Source organism: Ceratotherium simum, chromosome 3, assembly GCF_057802395.1.
Source record: "Ceratotherium simum simum isolate JZ-2026a chromosome 3, ASM5780239v1, whole genome shotgun sequence".
Classification (NCBI taxonomy): Eukaryota; Metazoa; Chordata; class Mammalia; order Perissodactyla; family Rhinocerotidae; genus Ceratotherium; species Ceratotherium simum.
The window spans coordinates 44296949-44317020 of record NC_141902.1 but is presented as its reverse complement, the minus strand read 5'-3'; the positions used below and the strand labels follow the sequence as shown (position 1 = coordinate 44317020).

The 20072-nt window shown below is 39.2% G+C and overlaps 1 protein-coding gene across 1 annotated transcript in view; it reads right to left on the bottom strand.

Moving 5' to 3' along the window:
• Positions 1 to 20072, bottom strand: part of SLC12A1 (solute carrier family 12 member 1) — an 82699-nt gene that overhangs the window by 5389 nt on the left and 57238 nt on the right. Inside the window, exons 21-24 of the mRNA XM_087429074.1 lie at positions 10192 to 10335; positions 7275 to 7406; positions 6927 to 7038; positions 5090 to 5176 (exon numbers count right to left, since the gene is read on the bottom strand). Of these exons, the coding sequence (XP_087285200.1) occupies positions 5090 to 5176; positions 6927 to 7038; positions 7275 to 7406; positions 10192 to 10335 (475 nt within the window). The remainder of the gene's footprint in view (positions 1 to 5089; positions 5177 to 6926; positions 7039 to 7274; positions 7407 to 10191; positions 10336 to 20072) is intronic.

Below are 20072 nucleotides of genomic sequence, written 5' to 3'. Positions count from 1 at the left end.
AAAATCTAAGGCCATGTTAGAGCAATTAAGAAGAAATCATTAAGTAGAAAACTAGGAGCAGTATTTCAGAGCTGTGAAACGTTTTAAAAATTGCTGTGGGGCCGGCCCTGTGGCGTAGCAGTTAAGTGCGCGCGTTCTGCTGCTGGCAGCCTGGGTTCAGATCCCGGGCACACACCAATGCACCGCTTGTCAGGCCATGCTGTTTCAGTGTCCCATATAAAGTGGAGAAAGATGGGCACGGATGTTAGCCCAGGGCCTGTCTTCCTCAGCAAATAGAGGAGGATTGGTATGGATGTTAGCTCAGGGCTGATCATCCTCACAAAAAAAAAAAAAAAAAAAAATTGCTGAAAAATCTCATTCTTGCTTTTCATAAGATTCTCATAAGATTTATTTTTCAAATGATAGTACAAACAAGCTTATAATTTATGAGAGTAGTTGTCTACAGAATGCTACTTACTATAAGATGATCTCAAATATAAACAATTCTTTGGTTTTATATAATGTAGCTTATTTATAATTTAGTAACTTTGGAATGAGTGATAATTAGAATCAATGGGCTGTTAGGTTAAGAAAATTAAAATATGAAGCGATGAGTTCAATATCTCATCAATTGGCCTGATTTAGGATTTGCAGATCAAAGGGCAGAGATAACAAAGGACTAGGGAGTCCCTACTGGTGTGCCTTTGTTAAGGGATGAAGAGATACTTAATGCAGTAGATTTCTGATGCATTGACATATTGAGAATGGTAGACAACGACAGGAAAGAAGTAAGACTGATATGCCCTATTCTTCTTCCAACCATACAATACTTTTATTTACTATTCCTTCCAACAGTGCTGTGCCTTCAGAGACCTTTGGTGGTAATCGTGCAAATGTGCTGGCCTAGGAGAGGAGAGCCTGGGTTCTGGCTCCAGCTCTTCCATGTCCTCCTTGACTGGATAAGCTTGCCTATAAAATGGGGTAATGATGGCTGCTCAGAGCTGGTGTGAGGATTGGTGTGAGGCTCAGTATGATGATTTGGGTGACAGTGCTCTGAAAAGTGTGCAGTGCCCTGTAAAACAAGGCATTCATTTTACTGAAAAGCCACAGGACTGAGGTCAGCAATTGAGAGGCTCTCTGTTTCAGATCTACATATATTTATTTTGATCAGGTTAAGAGTTTTCTTTGCATCTCAGCCCAGATGTTTATTAGAAAGACCAGTTCAAAAAATAGTTTCCTAAGAAATAGAAGGTGGAGTAGAGGTTGCTTGTTGTCTCCTGGCATCCATCCTGTGCTTTCCCATTGTAATTTGGTGGGAATGATTCCATCCCCAGCATCAGCCAATCAGCACAATTCTATTCCTCCTGCCAGAGTGGTTGCCCAGGGTCGGCACATAACCCAGGCAAGCTTGACCAACAGGCACCTAGCGTTCCACTGATCACAGCGAGTGGCTCAGTTTGGTGCAACCTGAACGGAGCTCAGGACCTGAGTTCAGTGACTGAGGAAGAGACAAACTTTCTCTCCCGCTGAATGTAAATGAGCAAGTATGTAGTCCTGGTTGCTACTGGCAATCGTCTTGTTTTATAAGCTAAATCAACTTTGATTGCTGATTTTATAATGGAAAGTAGAGTACAGAGAATGAAAGAGAATTAGTCCTTGATTACAAATTTAACTTGCTAGATCAAGCTTTGCCTGAGAGCCAAAATACTTGGATTTTTCAGTTATATTTGACAATAATTTCCATTATTTAAATCACTATGAGTTAATTTTTCTTTTACTTGCAATTGAAACATGCTAGGTGACATAGTGGTCATCTTTGATTTCTTCATCCTAAGTCTCATCCTTGAGCTGGCCATTTTCCATTCTCCTACCTAGGGGATCCAAAGGTAGCTCAAGATTTCTATTTTGATTCTCATTAAATCTGATTTTTCTGATAAATATTTTTTAACTGACTCTAGAATAGGACAAAATTACATGTTATTGAATACAAATGAGAATTAATTCAATTTAAAATATTAACTTATAGCTGCCCTGCTTTCCCCATCCTTGTTCCTCATACTAACAAAGTTTAAACATTTTCTCATTGCATAAAATTTTCCCCCTAAGTTCATACAAGATTTCTTTTCTCAAATTAATGTACTAGTTGTTTTTGTGACCACTCCAGCATCTTTAAACTAAATTATCTAGTTAATTGCTTCTGGTTTCTCTTTGATTTCTGTATAAAGATTGTTGTCTTTTTGGCCTATGACTTTTAATTCAGTCTATATAATAAAAAATGAAATTTAACCACAAGAGCTTTTTAGTTTCTGCTAGCTCAATTATTTTCTCATTAACTTTGCTTTTATACTCCCCTTCACCCTTGGCCCACCATATTTATAGATAATGTTTCTATGAGAAAATACCTGCATCAAGACTTACGGATGTTTTAAGGTAGTCGAAAGATTTTTTAAAGACAATTTAAGGGCATTTAACATTAGGCTCCAACATGGAAATCATTGACAAAGTATATTCGACATAGTGTGTCACCTGGCCACCAAGAGATCAGGAGGTAGTTGTTAACGGTAGATAAGGGCTGCCTGGCCAGGCGGCCCGTGTGGGGGCTGAGATTGAGCGAGTTCTCTGAGCTTTGGGCCCTGGCCCTGGAGCTGCAGCAGCCCAGAGGAAGAGTTCTCTTTGTCTAATTGAACCACTCAGAGGAGTTGCCTTTTTAAAATTAGCACAAAGGTGCCAGATGTGCTACCGGTGGCCATCTGTGAAGTTTACTGAGTGACCATTCTCTGTTCTAAAATTTACCTTCATATATTGGAACAGCCATTGCCAACTTCCGATATGTGACGGTTTTATTAAGTAATATGGCATCAGTTATAGCAGAAGGCTGAAGGGAGGAGGATGGCACTTTTAGCACATCTCTTCTTGGTGGCCTTTTGTCTTCACACCAGGGTACATTAACTGCAAGGATTCTTTTATTCTAGTAAGAATGGATTTTTTTTCCTACATCTTCCTCAAGACCTTGAACTATCAGAGAGAAAATCTTCAAAATTGTGAGAACTAATGCATTCTTTTCCTGAGAAAGTAGATCTCTTCATTGTAGGATGATGATACGCAAGAAACACCAAATTAAGATGGTGTCTAAAATCAAACTTAGATATCAGGACAAAAGCAAAAACGCCTGTCCTTCATTTCTTACTACTGTCCGTAGAGTTTGTTCCCTGAAAGGAGGAACCCATGGCACAAAGGTCGGGGTAGTAGGATGAAGAGTGTCTAGACCATGATGGGCACTCAAGAATGAAGAGAATGGTCAGGGGAAGAGGTCCATCAACACCCTCGGTGACAGGACAGAAAGGATGGAGATGCCGTGGGTGACTATGGCAGCTGGGCAGAGACGAGCATGAAAGGGAAGGAAACAAGGACTTGGGTAGAGAAAACCAGACTGATGGGTAAAGAGGCAAAGGATAAAGGAACAAATTAATCAGCAAACAGACAGTCCTTAGCTGCTGAGAAGACAAACAACAGCAAGAAAAATTCGGTTACAAGAAGTAGGTGACTAATTTGGGCCCAGCATTGAGCCAGGGCTTATAGAAAATCCAAAGTCAGTAGGAGACATCGTGGCCACCCTCTAGACAAGAGTAAATGGCCCTGTGCTTGCAGAGCACTGGTAGGCTCTGGCCTGTTGCTAAGTGGCACATGCTAGGGAATTTTTGGCCCTGCAGTTATGAAAGAGAATGCATTTCCACCAATTACAGCCATAAGATGAGCCCATTTGATCATATCCTTGCAAATACCAAAAGGCAACAACTTAGGAATTAAAATTCTTCAAATGAAATGTGGAAGGCTACCAGAGATTATTGCATGACAACCCAGGTCATATCAGAATGTTAATTCTATTTACCAAGGACAATTATAAATCTGTTCTTAATTTTTCTGAAGTATTTATAACTGTAGAAATATAGGAATGCTAGGCATTAGTGGTATATGCAATGTGAGGAAATATTACCTACTAATAACCCAACCCAAGTCAACCCTGTAGATTATAGCTTTCTTATCATAGTTAAGGTATTTTGTAAAGCCATTTTTAACTGACCCATAGCCCTGGAGGAATCATGAATACCCTCAAACGACGTGAAATTTGAGGTTGTTGTTTGGTCAATAAGAATGCATCTTAAACAGAAATGAGAAGACATCCGAGGGGACAGCAAGGACCTAAGTCTTACTGAGACCTTTGTGTCCCTCTGCACTCTCATCCTTGGAGGCCCCACTCCACACCAACCCAAATGTATTAAATTGCATCTGGATGCAACAGTAAATATGATTTTGAACTGTAAACAATTGAAAACATTTTATAATTGCTAAATTATAGCTCTAAGTAGTTAATTTAATTTACAATCAGCTATCATTTCCAGATGATCTTCTTACATCTTTGAGAACTCCTGTGAAGATCTAATCTACAAATTGTTTTCAAATATCATGAACTTGACAAATTTAACAATTAGTGAGAGTTAAAATGATGTCATGATTTAAAGATATATAAATGATTATTTCAATTTTGCCATTTTAAAATTTTGGAGCCAATACACTTCCTTGCCAGGCTTCAGATAGTTTTCGAGGCTCCTCGAAAGTTCACAGGCTCCAAGTGTTGGGTCCTTTCTGCCTAAAAGCTAAAATGGCCATGGAAGGTCAGCTCTGTCATTGTGCCAAGCAGACACAAGCTGTTTCTACATCTTCTCCATCAGAGCTCCCCATCCAGGGTGCCCCACCGGTAACTTTAAATAATGAAAACTTGCCCAGATTGCTCAGGTCAGAATCGTCTGAGCTTGAGCTTCCTCCTACTCTTGCCACCATAGAAACTAAGAATATGAAGGGCAATCCTAAAATGCTAACTAACTTGTGTTTCAACAATTCTCCCTTTCAAGCTCATCTTCACTGTAGAACGTTTTCCTTCCATTAGAACGTGCTTGATAGCTCTATGTCATGATCATTTGAAGCCCCTTTTTTTATCATATCTTATTAGGAAGTCACTGAAGTAAATACGTACCATTCTTACCCTTTAATAATCAGCACAGAATGAGAGCGTACCACGGGTAAACAATGGATCTTGTTAAATGTTTCATACCTTTCTTTGTTTGGCTTCACGTTGATGTCACCAATGATATGGATGTCTGCAAACTTTATCCTGAATTTGCTCAGAAGGGAAGCCATTCTGAAAATATGAGAGAAACACCTCATCACTGCATATCTAACTATTTTCAAAGAGTTTTGGGTTTAGGATATGAAAAGCAATCATGTCTTATTTCAGCTTAGCTTTCAGACAAAGGCTTTGGTTACTGTTTGATTTTCATTATCGTACTTGATGGATACGCTAAGGGTGGATCCCGCTATTCCCCACCGAAGGCAAAGAGAAATTCCTGGAGGTGTAGACTCTGGAAATAGCAAACCCAGCTCTGCTACTCAGGTTTCAGGGAAGGTAACGTAGAGCTGTCCACGCTTATCATTTGAAAAAAAGAGAACAAGTTACAGTACTTATTGACTACTACCTTGCTGACAATTTTTATAGTTACTGACAAACTACTGACAAACTGATAATTATTATAGATTATATCATTATATATTGGAGGTTTTTTCCCTGGTAACTGAAAATTTTGATATAATCTCAAAGTTACAGAAAAGTTGCAAGGATAGTGCAAAGAAATCCCAGATTCACCAACTATTTATATTTTGCCCCATTTGATTTATCATTCTCTTTCTCTCTTTACATATATCTATGTCTGTCTATCTACATTTTTCTTTCCTTTTCACTGGCTTTCTTTTTTCTACTTACCTACCCACATACCTATCTGCCATTTTAAGTAAGTTTCAGATATCAAGCCCCTTTACCTCTAAATACTTCAGTGGGTATTTCCTAAGAACAAAGACATTCTCTTATATAAACAGAGCAAAATTTTTGAAATCAGGAAATATAACATTGATGCCATACTATCGTCTAATCCACCAACCATTTTCAAATTTCATCAATTGTCCCAATAAGATACTGGGGGCTTTAAGAAAATATAAATTATTATAGACATGACATTAGTTTCCATTTTAATATGACTCTCTTAAGGAGAATTAAATATATATAATATCCTCCTAAGAGGGGGGAGAAAATGTGGAAAATTACTGAATAAAAGCCTGTTGTTATTTTGTGATTTCTGGAAGTAGCAGTTCCATGGGGGAATGCCCCGGGGGACCAAGAGCAGCTGAAGGTTGTTCTCCAGATTCCGCCAGAGACCTTTGGAGGCACCATGTTCTCAGCACGCTTGGTGCTCTCACAACTACACACCAGCTCTCCATGACTGAATTAATAAAAAAGATACACACTTACACTGTGGGACATTTTAATTTTATTTTTTTATTAGAAAGTGTTCTCAATAGTCATCCATTTAAATTCTTTCAAACTATGAATGAGAAACTGGGGGCCCAGATGTGTGTAGTGACTGTTGCAAAGTCCTGCAGCTCGTTGGCAGCAGGGCTGGGACCAGGACCTGGTCTCTGCAGCCTCTCGGTTCCCCTCAAGTGTGCGTGTTCCAGTGACCGCCGTGAATTAACGGGTTTGAATCTCCCAGAAAAAACTACTGGACACAAATTCCTTCAGGCTTTTCCTTTCTTGAATACATTGACTAGTCAGAACAAACTAAACATTATACAAGACAATGATACTCTCAAGATGTGAGATCAAGCTTCAGTGTCAAATCCCTTTTTGAAAGCATTTGTGGCAGGGAATAAAAAGACTTGAAGACAGTGATTAGAAAAATTACGCAGATAATTTATTGACCAGAAAACCAAGTAAACATGAGGCCTATCGTGGTGACTGTCTAAATCTACTGTGCCTCAGACACCTAAAGTTCTTAAAATTAAGGCATGAAAACAGCAGACATCCAAATGTTCTAACACTTGAGTCAGAAGTTACTTACGCAATTTTTTCTTCCTCAATGCGATTGATCTTCCCTCCTACATAGATTCTTAATTTGCAGTCCTTCCATTTTTTTCTGAGAGTCAAGATATAGGGGATCAGGAGTGTTAACCCTGAAAGAAGGGTAAATTATGACTGAAAAGATGAGTATGTCTAACTGAAAGGAAATGAATGGCTTTACATCTTTATTCATTCCCACACTCACAGCTCCTAAATAATTTAAAATCTTTGGAGAACACAGAAACGTTATACTTTAACTGGTATCATTTTCAAATACCTTCCCATGCAGTTTGTTAAATTTATCAACATAGAAATTCTGCTCCCTGGTGTATATTCCGGAATTTTTTACCTCCATCATCAAACAACCACCAAACATCAATTGTGCCTTTTCCTTGCTTCTTTTTGAATTGGTTGCTGGCTTCCACCAGCTTCTGGTTGAATTCCCCGACGTGCATTGACCGGATTGTGTTAATGCTGCTGTCTGTAATGAGAGGGAAAGTAGTGTATCTGTCTTTGGAGGAAAGAAACAAAATAACTTTCCAATAAATCTATTCAGGAAAATAGAGGAAGGGTCATGAATTTGTAAGTGTTTTTTTATACTTATAGGTAAATAGTGAGCTCTGTTCTCCGAAAAGGGGAGATAAAGGTGGAATCTCACAGTAATTTAAATCACCTTCAATAGTTCAAAGAAATTTGATATTGTTTTTATGATTACAGTTTTCCTTATAAAGCAGTGGATTATTTTTGGGTTCTTAGTAATCTGTCTCAGAGTGAAATTATCATTTAGATATGTAACAATGCAAACTTATCTGATACAATAGCAAAATAGCCCAATTTTTCCAAATTTCGGATATAACTCAACTTAATCATATTTTCAGATTTACTTGAAAGTAGAACATGTGGTGATTGGTTTTCTAGAGATAAGCAATAGAATCAGAAGTATTCCTTCGTTAGATAATTCATTCGCTTGAGCACAATTTTGGTGTAAATTCCATGAATGTCTAGATTATAAAGCTTGCCAAGGACCATGTACATCTTGCCTCTCTACGACTCTTTGGTCCTAATGTCGGCCTGGCTTACTCCTGTTTTCTTTTCAAGGAATCTTGTGAAGCTAAGGTAAAGCCATTTGAGCTATTTGAATCTCTGTGAATGAGATGAAAAAGCCAGGAAATATGGAAAGACAAAATTCCTTTACTTGAGTTATAATTAAGGGCACACATAAAATACTTAAAAAAAAATTTTTTTAATGCAACTTCCACCCTAATATGGACACAATGAAAGTGTTCTAGGGAAGTAGGCCACTGTTTGAGCTGGACCCTTGTTCCTATTTGCCAGTAGGGGTTTCTTTGCTACACTGTATATGTTATTTCTCATTTCCATGCCTTTGAAAGTTGTGACTTCATTGCTCTATTTCAAAGAGATGGTGTCAGCATAGTGCTTAGAGTAGAGCTGACAGCCTCTTCAGAGCTTCCTGTCTGATCTAAGAGGTTCTAAAGACGCTTTGTTCTGTCTTTCCCTGTTTGCATGTTTTGGGCCTGTTAATTCTAAAGCAATTATCTTATATTATTTCTATCTCCATAGAGGATGCTGAGGGAGAAAGTAAATACATTTACAAAATGGACCCAACTCCCCCCCCCCCCCCACTTGCAAGCAAATCAAAGCATCCAGAGGACTGCGTTATGAGTGCCTAGGGGCATAGTTGGTCCTGATCTAGAACTCAAGAGAGCTGTCCACCCACGAAAGCCCAGAGCAGTAAAGCCCTACTGTAGAGCTGTGTTTGAAACTTAAGGTGTTGGAAATGAAACATTATTTAGCTTTGCAGAACAATGAGACATATTGACTTTCAGAAGAGTACATTTTTGCCGAAAGTGTTGTGATGCAGAAACAGGCTTCCAGAATAGATAACAAGTCCTCCTTTCATTAATAAGGACGTTAATGCTTCCCTCCTCCTTATCAGCTAAAACATAGTATTGGGCTATGACTTCTGAATTTTTCATTGCTTTTCCAGACTGTACCAGTGAAGAGAGCAGATTCAATGGATAGTTAACTCTTTTCACGAATAAACCAAATAATTGAAAAGGAAAGAAGATAGTAGTTAGCACCCAGATGGTCTTATACTGGTCTTATTCTAAAATTTATACCCTGAAAGTCCTGATGTACCTCCAACTTCAGATTCAAACATATCATTTTCCTAGAAAATGTCATTTTAAGGGTGGCAATACATAGTAGTCTCTCCTATAGCTCATGGAATATTCCAGGTACCCGAGGGTACCTCTAGTATTTGAAGGCGGGTAATGTTTGGATTGCCCATCATTCTACATAAATATATAAAAATATTATTTTATGGGTGAAATTTCATCCTTAGGCTACAGTAGGAAAACAAGCAAACAGAACCAAACCTTTTCCAGGGTAGGAGATAGCTGCTTTGAAAGATTGGATTCTGTCAACCTAGACCAGTAACCTACTAAGTTTCAATTTGGATCTTCTTATTTGACTTGGAGACCTTCCCAGAGAAACGATCTTTCTTGAGCCTCACACTAGTGAATGACTTCAGTATCTATAGGATTATTGGTACATGAAAGAAATGCATGTTAACATTCCAACTGTCCACCAGCAGAGGTCGCTGTGGACCTCATTAAACTCAAACGCGCAGCGTTTCTGGCAAGAAAACAATTTTCACACAAAAAAATCAGATGTTTGAATTACCTGTTTATAAAACTGATAACAAGCTTTCTCATTCTCTGGTCCTACATTCCCGGGATGTACCCTAGACGTTCAGAGATAAGTGTACCACTCAGCCAAAATCTACAGGTAATTAGTATCGATGAAGTTCTAAGTCCAGAACTCTGGTTTGTGATAAAGATGCTTTTTTTGAAACAAGAGTTCTAGCTGGAGTCCTCATTTACCTGTACTGGTCAACTTTAAATCCCCTGAAATGTCTGCAAGGTGTATGTGTATGGAGGGGGGTGTGTGTAGATAAATTCGTTTGTGTATTAGTTCTTTAATTTCTATCTCCTTTCCATCTTAACTAAGAAATTTCTATTTTATGGCACTCAACCTACTCCCAAACCAAATATCAGTATTTTAAAGTAAAGTTTTTACAGTAAGATGGTACAAAGGGTTTAATGTTGTTGATAAATGACAATAGCTTCTATCTTTTACCTTCCCGAAAGAAATGTCTTTCAGTCTCAGATGCTGACTTCTGACCCCTAGATACTCAAATAGTGGTTCATCTTTTAATCTTTCTCGTAAATTTTAGTACTTACCTTTTTTAGGAGTTGGCTTAGTAATGGTCAACTTGCCAGCTTTTTTAAACAAGCCTCGGATGCCGCGGCTTCCTTCTTCACATTCGTTGTCTTTGATAGTGGCTTCCAAAGCCAGCCTCTCCTGTTCTAATTTCTCTAACTCATCTGATGAAAGAAGACAAAATTCCTTAACTTATAGTGACTAACTTAGGACCACTCATAAACTATATTAATGTGAAAAATGGTCTATATGCAGTAAAATGATTATTTATAATAGGATTTTTCTGAATGACTATTAAAAAGTAATGTATGCCAGGAATTGTATTCAGAAAGTAGTAACCAGCTCTGGGTTAAGTTATAATAACTGAAGTCACTGGATTTTTATTTGTGACGACAAGGGAGGCTATGTAATGCCATCTTTATTCACTTTTGGCAAAAAAACAAAGGGGCAGATCCACTGTATATAGATATATACTGTATATAGATCCAGTGTATAAGATATAAGATCTTACACACTGAAAACCACTGGCTTACTGACCTAAGCTACTGGGTCAGATATTTTACAAAGGGAAGTGACAAAATTACAGAAGTATACAGGTATATTTCAGACACACAACAATGCCTCTTAATTGAGACATAAAACTAGAGAGCAAGAATTAAGGAAAGGTAACCAAATCTTGTAGTAAATTTTATGGGCTCCAAATACAAATTACCATGAAAAATATCCACCAACAATTCTTTCTGATAAGCAAGATATTCTCTGGAGCCAGTGACCACAGTGGAAAAAATAGAAGCCGAGATTTCTGTGTGCCTGTCAAAGTTCAAATTGCTAAAAAGGGTTTTACAACACTGGAATCTGGAACAAGAGTCAAGCTGTGCAAAATTGCCTGTCCAGGGTGTAGACCCACCATCCAAGCTTTGGTGTTGCGTCTGGCTGCTTTTTATCTTTTTTGGATTCTGATTGTGACGAAAAATTCCTAGCTGCTATGTCATGCGTCATGTCCCTCACTGACCTCAACCTGCACTGGTAAATAAGACTTTGAAAGCAGTCATATGACAGTGCTGAAGAATGATGGCCATTCTTGCTTACAGTAGGCAAGGTGGCACTCGTGTCAGATCCCCTTATCTTACTCCCTGCTGAGAACAGAGCCTTAGAAAATGAGCAGTGTTCTGAGGAAGAGAGCAGAAAATCTAGATTCAGTGTTACAAAACACTGGTAGGGCTTCTGTAAATGTCAACCCTCTGAGCCTGTTGCCTTATCTATCTGGGAAGCAGAGCTATACAAACTTGAGATTTATCAATTATGTACTAACTAAATCTGTCAGGACAGTCACATCCCTAGACGAGGCTGTTATTCAGCTACACAGAATTGTCTGGCCCCTTTCCAGGTCTTAGCAATTAATCTTTTGCCAGTGGCATGAGATTTAAGGTCAAATCACCCATGTGATTTCCCCAAAGCTTCAAAGGTTCTCAAGACCAGCAGCTATAGAAAATCTGAGAAATTAGACTGATGGTATTAGAGCTCAGACAGGAGCTGCTTACCCCTGACTTTTGAGAGGTGAACACAAGCTGCATCACACTGGGGGTCATGACTGGTTATAGCTCTGCTGCTGGCTTTATGTGACATTAGGCAAGTCATTTACTTTTTCTATGCCTCTGATTTCCTATCTGTGAAATGGAAATGGTAACCCTTCCCCTTTCCCACCCTCCTAGCTTTGCAAAAAGAATAAACAACAGTTCCTGCATAGTGCTTTGGAGCTTCTTAAAGAAAAAAGTAAGGGGTGCATTCTATAGGCAGTGTATTTATGTAACTTCTGGAAATGGGCTTAGTCATGCAAAGCAAATTGAGTGTTTTTGAGAAACGTGGGAGTGATTTTAGCAGTTCCTCTTTATTGCACACTCTTTGGGTGCCAGAGACTGTGCTGCATGTTATTCCTTCCCAAATAACTCTGAGACAGTTACTATTATTACCCTCATTTTGTAGATGAAGAAACTGAGGCTCAGAAAGTTTAAGTAAGGTGTCTGATGTCACCCAGCAAATAACAGGGTTCAAATGCAAAGAGGTCTGCTCTATTCCAAATCCTGTATGCTCCCCACTGAGAAGACCTTTTGCTTCTGGCTGATTACAATTATTTCAGAGTTGTTTTATTAACCTCCAACTCTTCATCCTCAGATGAACCTAAACATAGCATGTGATGTAATGCCAAGTTAATTCCCCCACACCACGGCCCCTCAAGCATGTCATTTTAAAGGGAGGACCCCAAAGATACAGGTACATATGGCAGCTGCCCCAGGGCAGCAGCATCAGCAGCATCCACTTTTTGGGGTGCTGCAGGGGTCAGCTGTGGGGTGTTTTGCACTTTGCAGTTGTCTGGAAGGTGCATATTTGTGAGCTTCTGTGGGGGCAACTGCAAAGGCCACGCTGGGGAGGGCGTTCTCTGCTGTTCTTTTTCTGGCAGGATCCAGCACACCCTATGATTAGCCACTAGTTGCCATCTTCTTTGTCCCCTATTTTGGACAAAGGAAGAAGAAAGATAAATCCTCCTTTGTAACAGAGTCAGCTGGCTGAGTGAACTGGGAGCTATTCCAACAATTTGCTTGAAGGTATGTATACAGCCCATCCCGGACAGAGCAAACTGCAAAATCCCAGGCCTGAGAGACAAAACCAGACTGTGCTGGAATGCGTCAGCCTTGGCAGTTGCCTCCAAGATGACAGAGACAGGCCGCAGACAGATTCTATTGTAAGGCTGAAACTGGCTTGCACGGCCACCTTGGATTTCCAGATCCACACAGTGGTATGATCACTTGCACAGTGATTTTGCTAATTCTTATTAGCGTTAATTCTTAATTATTCCCTTTGTGGGTGATCTAAGACCTCCTTCTGTGCATCTCTCCTTTTCTCATTTCAGTGCTAAGTAGAAGCGATGTTTTATCTGTTCTTCTGAGTTATGTATCTGGTGTACTGCTTGCCTCTGTTTGCATGTGAAATCAAAAGTAGACTTTGTCAAAACATTTCTTTCCACAAGAGGACTGGCTCACTGATTTGCACAAGTGTGCCATTAGCCACGAGGAGGATGAGCCGAGGGGGATGAGTGGATAGATGTGAACTGATTTACACAAGGCTGACAATAACAATTACTCATTCCATCACCGCTACCACCACCACACCACCATCACTACCACATTTGTGGTGTTCAGGATTCGTAAAGCTCTTTCCACCTAGTATCTTATTTGATCCCAACACCAATACTGGGATGCAGGCAGAGGTAGTAGTATTCTCCCCATTTTACTGTGAAGGAGACTTGGATTCAGACAGTTCAAATGATTTGTCCAAGGTTGCACAGCTGGTGGCCCAAGTCTTCTGCTTCCAACTCTTGTGTTCATCCCTCTTCACCATCCTTCTTCAGTGCTGTGCTCTGACTGTCGAAGGAACACCCAGTCTGCATTTTTTGAAGAAACCATCCCCAAATTTCTCAATCAGAGAAATTTCCATAATACTCTACATTTCCGTAATACTCTGCTTCAGTCTTTATCCCAGTAACTATAACTGTGTGACACAGAATAGAGTTTTAAGATACATGTCTATTTTATCCCCACTAGCCTGCAAATTCCTGGAGGGTAGCTTCTGGAGGTGGTATTTCATTACCACCGTTGATTGAGAGGTTATTTTGTGCCAAGTACAAAGCTAAACACTTTGCAGCCATCATATCCTTTAATCCAAATCAATACATCTGTGAAGTAACTACTATAATTATTTCCACTTGAAAATGTGAAAAGTGAAACACAGAGAGGATCAGTAATTTGTCTTAAGGTCCCACAGCCAAAAAATGTCAAGCTGGGATTTGAACCCAGGTCTATGTGATTCCAAAGCCTGTGCTTAGACTTCTCATACTCCCTCTCCACACCTCCCTGCTGGTGCCTCCCACCATAATAAGCACTCAAGGGGAGTTTCTTGAAATAAAAGAACAGGTCAGTGCCGTTCAATACATTTGAAAGTATTACCTCCCTGAAGGAAGAAAAACAAGTGAATACTTGTCAGGGATGGGGTGTGTCAAGTATGTATATGGGGGGTAGGTACAAAAGACAATGTTTGAAAGGAGTGGAGTTAATGCTCTACACAGAGTTATAAAAAGAGGGGCTGACGGTACAAACTAGGCGGGAATGTGACAGAAGGTAGGACAGGCAGAATTAACAGAAGAATGAGAGGCAAGGAAAGGGGTCCTTTCCCTGGAAAGTGCCACCACCTGGGCATCAGGTGGGAATCTGAGTCTTCCATATTAGATAATTCCATACTCTATCATGATTTACAAAGCCACAATGCTAGAGAGAGAGATCGAGAGAGAGAGAGAGAGAGAGAGAGAGAGAGAGAGAGAGAGAGTAAAAGCCTGCCCTTCTCTCATTCCAAGACTAAAAGAATCCCTGAGGTTTTAATGATGGAAGAAAAAGCCTAGATGTCAGTTCTAAGGTTCTCTCAGTTGAGTGGGTTTCTAACCAATTCTTCATACTTATCCCCAAACAGTTCTCACAGTAAGAACGAAGAGTGAATCCTGAGCCGTATTTTCACGTAAATGCCCAAACTGCTTGGGTGGTAGTTACTCCATTTTCAAGTGCTTTATAAATTGGTTGTATGGTAACTAACTGGAGTGACTATATTTTGAAATTCAATTTAGTTGTCAAGATTGCCTCCAATGTTCTACACCCCCATCTTTTTTTTTTTTTTTTAAATATGTCTTTTAGAAATAGGCAGGAGTCTACAAATTACAATTCCCCTTGAATCTTAAGGATAGAGAGTAGTCAATTATCTGACAACAGAAGGGAGAGCAGGGAAACTCACTGAGGACTCGCATCCCCTCCCATTTCACAGCATCCTTTTTCTTTATTAATTATTAAATTATGAGTCTCTCCTTGGTCAATCAACTCAAAGCTGTAAACGCTCACATGAATCAATGTGCCGTACCCCAGGTGAAGTCTAGTTGAATTGAAGGCAGGAAGCAATCCTGCAATGGTCGCCTTCCAATCAAGTAATTATTTACTACACTGCCATCTGTCTTTATTTTGCTAAGCCACTCCATCAGACACAGCAGAATCCTCATGCTCTGAGATGGCCATAAATCGTGCAGTACTTACATGGAACACTTGACCACAATATATTGCGACTCACATTCCATCACTTTATTTCCTACCAGTACAATTTGGACTCTTTGTTGTAGTTGGCAAACTTGCTAAATACCCCTGGGCAGTGAACAATATGAAATACTGCATTTTTATATAATAAATACTCTCATTAATTTATTAAGAGAAACTATCAGCCGTCAATATTGGATGAGTTGCTGCATATACAAGTTAGAATGTTATGAGCATTGATCTTCTTTATATAGAAGGTTATTCTCCTCACATAAGCCTGTGACACAGTATAGAAATAATTGTCATTAGCTGGTAAATTACCTATAAAGCTGATTTCTATTCACTGCTTTATTAACTACAGTATATGGGCACTCCGAATTGCTAATATTTCCTTTGAACTATAATTTGTGATGACACGTGGTGCCTGTGTTGGAAAAGCTATGATGATGATCATTAACATAGTGTAATGCAATACTTAAGATTTATCAGGCTCTTATTAAGCCCTATATTACAGTATAATATAATGAAACATAAGCTTATTTCTTCCAATTCAAAATCTAATATGAGAGTTGTGTCATAAATTACAAGAACTTCAAAATAATGCATGGAAATGTGGCGTAAAGTTAATTTCTATCATTATGCTGTTGTTTTTCTGGATGTTCTTCATGTATTTGTGCAACATTGTTTTTTGTTTACTCTAGATAATTCGTACTTTTAATTATTTTATTAGCGTCCAACTGTATTTTCCCTTTCTTGACTAAGAAGCAGAAATATTTCAAACACTAAAGTTGATATAAATTGGATACATCCCTTGGGGAATTAAAAGGGGATGCAGTTCACTGCCGGGATTCTTTCAGAAATTCTACAGAATTTGCTTGCTGCATTGCTTTATAGATCTAGATTGATGTTGCATTCTGGCGGATGAGCAGTGAGGGGTGGGAGCAATAGTTTTCAGCCACATCATACCTTTTAGCTTGAAGAGATCAACACCACCTACAGAGTAGGTAGTAATCTAATCACAAATTGTATTTTGTAGTCTCATTTTTTAGATGGAAAAACATTACAGCACAAAAGGCAGAAAAAGTTAAAGTAAAATGTAGAAAGCAACAGAACAAGTTTCTTAGTATTAGGTTCTCGTCATTGTCCTCAACGTCATGTCTATCTTACCACAGACAGGCAGCCCCTATGTTGGATTTTTAAAGGAATAGATGGAAATAGCTTTGTTTATATGAATGAAATAGCTTTCATTCCCATATCTCAGATTTCACCATTGTCTCTCATTATGCGTGTCATTTTCTTCTCTAGCTCTCCTTTTTAAAAGGTAAAAGTGTGGGTTCAAACAGACACGAGTTTGAATCTCAGCTCTACCAATTACTAGCCTTGTGAATCTTAGGTAAGCCTCAGTTTTATTACCTGTAAAATGGGGACAATGATAGTACTTTCCTCATAGGTAGTTGGGATGATAAATGTTATAATATATGTGAACATGAAGCATAATACGTGGCACATAATAAGTGCTCAAAGATGTTAGCAATTGTTGCTGTTGCTATTAATGTATTAAGTTCTACTAGGAAGGAATATAAATTAACCATGAACACACAGAGGATATTAGTATATCTGATCTGGAGAAGCAAAACGTCCATAAAAGAGAGACAGGGCGTAAAAAAGCAAGGCTGAAGGCATCAAAGATAACCTTTATGCTACAATTTTACACAGAATAGGCTCTACGCTGGTTTTTAAAGTTCTTCATACATAATCACAGAGTGTACATGTCAGACAGTGGTTCTCTATCCTATACAAACGCTTGATCTCTAGTTTCTTCTTCTTTGTCCTCCTCCCTTACAACACACCAGAATGGTTGCATCAGAAAATCCACCTCGTCCACTCATGTTCCCTTCTGTTATGATGGAGACAATCAAGAGACCTGTTCTGTTGCTAACTTTCTACATTTTACCTTAATTTTTTCTGCATTTTGTGCTGTAATGTTTTTCCATCTAAAAAATGATGGAATTTAGATGTATTTAGATTACACATTTTCTTTGTATGTTATGTTGATCTCTTCAAGCTGAAATAGAATCTGGATGCCTCAGGCACCAGCATTCTCAAATCCCTTGCAGGCTCTTCCTTTCTGCTGAACCTACCCAGAAAAACCCCGATCCTCCTCTACCCTGGAGACCAAATGCCTCTAGAGAAAAACTGGACAACTAGAGAAACTGCTCCAACTTCAGAGAGAGATTTGAGACTACTGTACATGATCTTCCTCAATTTACCACTCCACTCCTACAAATCCACAGACTACATCATCAATCCTCATCTCCTTTGTCCTAATTTCAGAAGATGAAGCATTTTTCTTTGGTTTCAGGCCAACTCTTCCGTCCCTGTCCTTCTCTGATTCTTCCTGTTCCTCCAGGATCTGACTCTATGGGTCATCCTTTTTTTACCTTCATCTTCAATCACTCCCGCTCCCTTGGGCCCATTTCCTCAGGCTGGAAACAAGCCTCTCTCTCCCTTTCCAAGGTCTATAGATCTCCATATAGTAAATCTCATCAATCTCGTTCCTCTCCTTAGCATCCAAACTCCTCATAATGGTTGGCCACATCCATATTCTCTGCTTCGTCATCTCATATTCTTTCCTCAACCCACTGCAATCTGGATTCTGTCAACACTGCTCCACAGAAATCATTCTCACTGAGATTATCTGTGCCATGTCAATTACATTTAATTCCAATCTTACTGGTCTTTTCTGCTGTATTTGACGATGTTGCTGATTCTTCTCATTTTGAGCACTCTGCTCCCATGGCTTCCATGACACCACAGCCTCCTGGTTCCTTCTCCTTTCTGACCACTCCTTCCCTGCTCCTTTTTTGGGGTCCTTTTCCTGTGCCTTGGGCTCTCAATTACAAGCACTCTTTAGGTTATATTTTCCAGTGTCATGGTTTTAATTTTCACTATAACTATGATGTCTCCTGTGTTCGTTTGGCAGGGCTGCCATAACCTATACCACAGACTGGGTGGCTTAAACAACAGAAACTTATTTTCTCACAGTTTTGGAGACAAGAAGTCCAAGATCAAGGTGGTGGCTGAGGCCTCTCTCCTTGGCTTGTAGATGGCCATCTTCCCCGTTTCCTCTGTGCTTGTCTGTGTCCCAATCTCCTCCTTTTATAAGGATGCCAGTCATATTGGATTAGGGCCCACCTAGTGATCTCATTTTACCTTACTTACCTCTTTAAAGACCCTGTCTCCAAACACAGTCACATTTTGAAGTTAGGACTTCAACATATGAATTTTAGAGGGATACAATTTGACCTGTAACATCTCCTAAAACTACATCTCCAGCTTACATTTCTCCTCTAAGACCAGGACTCTCTAACCGCCTATTGTACATTTCCAGTAGCATTTCCCACAGGAGATTGTTTAAAACCGAACCAGGCATCTCTTCATTAAACCTACTCTTCTTCTCATGTTTCCCATTTCCATTGGTAGCCCCACCGAACAGCCAAGGGCTGACTCTTCCCTCTCCCATATTCCACACATCCAACCTACCCCCAAATGCTGTTTTTTGTACCTCCAAAGTACGTCTGTCATTTTCTCTCCATCCCTAGCTCTAGTTCAGGTTATCACCTTCTCTTGCTTTGATTACTATAAAATCTTGTTGATTTGTCTCTCTGTTTCCATTCTAGTCCTCTTTGAGTCCATGCCCTATGTAACTGAAAGAGTATAAGATCTAAAACACAAATTTGACCACATTACTCCCTCATTTAAATCTCTTCAGTGGCTCCTCATTGTCTGGAGAATATGGTCCACACTTTTTAATACGGCAAACAAGGCTTTTAAAATCAGGATCTTATATCAGCAGCCTCGTAGTTCACTATTGTCTGCTTCATACCTTTCGTGTCAGTAACACTAATCTGCTTTTGGTTGCCCATATATCCCGTTCCTTTATATACCCACGTCTTCACACCTTTGCTAATGCTCTCCACTTTGCCGGGAATCCTATTACCCAAACTTTCTCACTTTTCTCTCCTCCAACATTGCCTAGTTAACTCCTATTCATCCACTAGATGTCAAATCAAAAGTAATTTCCTCCAGGAAGCCTTCTTGGAATTTGATGCCCCTTCTCTCTTTCCTGTAATACCTTATTGAAATACCTATTATTACACTAATATTATGCCCATTTCCATTAGTAGGCTGTGAGTCTCTTGAGGATACAGACAGACTCTTATTAGTCTTAGTCTACCCAGCACTGACACCTACACCACGCCTAGTACATAAGAGGTACCCAAAATTATCCTTTTGTTTTAGTGTCATATTGTCAGTGGACTCTATTGTGAAGTTCAGCTAAAGAGATAAGTCCTCTCCTAATATATCAGTGACTCTTTAGATGTGTCTTTTATTTCATGCACAAGAGGGTATGTTTAAACTCTAAGACTAAACAAGTATACTAAATCCTCTATAGGGAAAAAGCCGAGTCACTAATCTGAATTAGTGTTTCTGCTTCCAACTTAGATTAGTGATTCACAGCATGATAAATTCAGGCTCATTTCCATGTTAGCTGCAAACCAGATCATAGACTCTTAAAAACAAAATACATGGTTTTCTGAGGAAAGAATTAATCTTCATTTTCTGAAACATCTTGCAGAAATTAATTCGGCAGGTCATTTTACTGAAGGTGTTTATTTTCAGTGATGCTGGCTTTGCGGTTTTGTGATAAGAATAATTGATGACTGCCCTGGATCATTCTATATTTCTAATTATCAGGACAAAGGCCAGTTGTATTA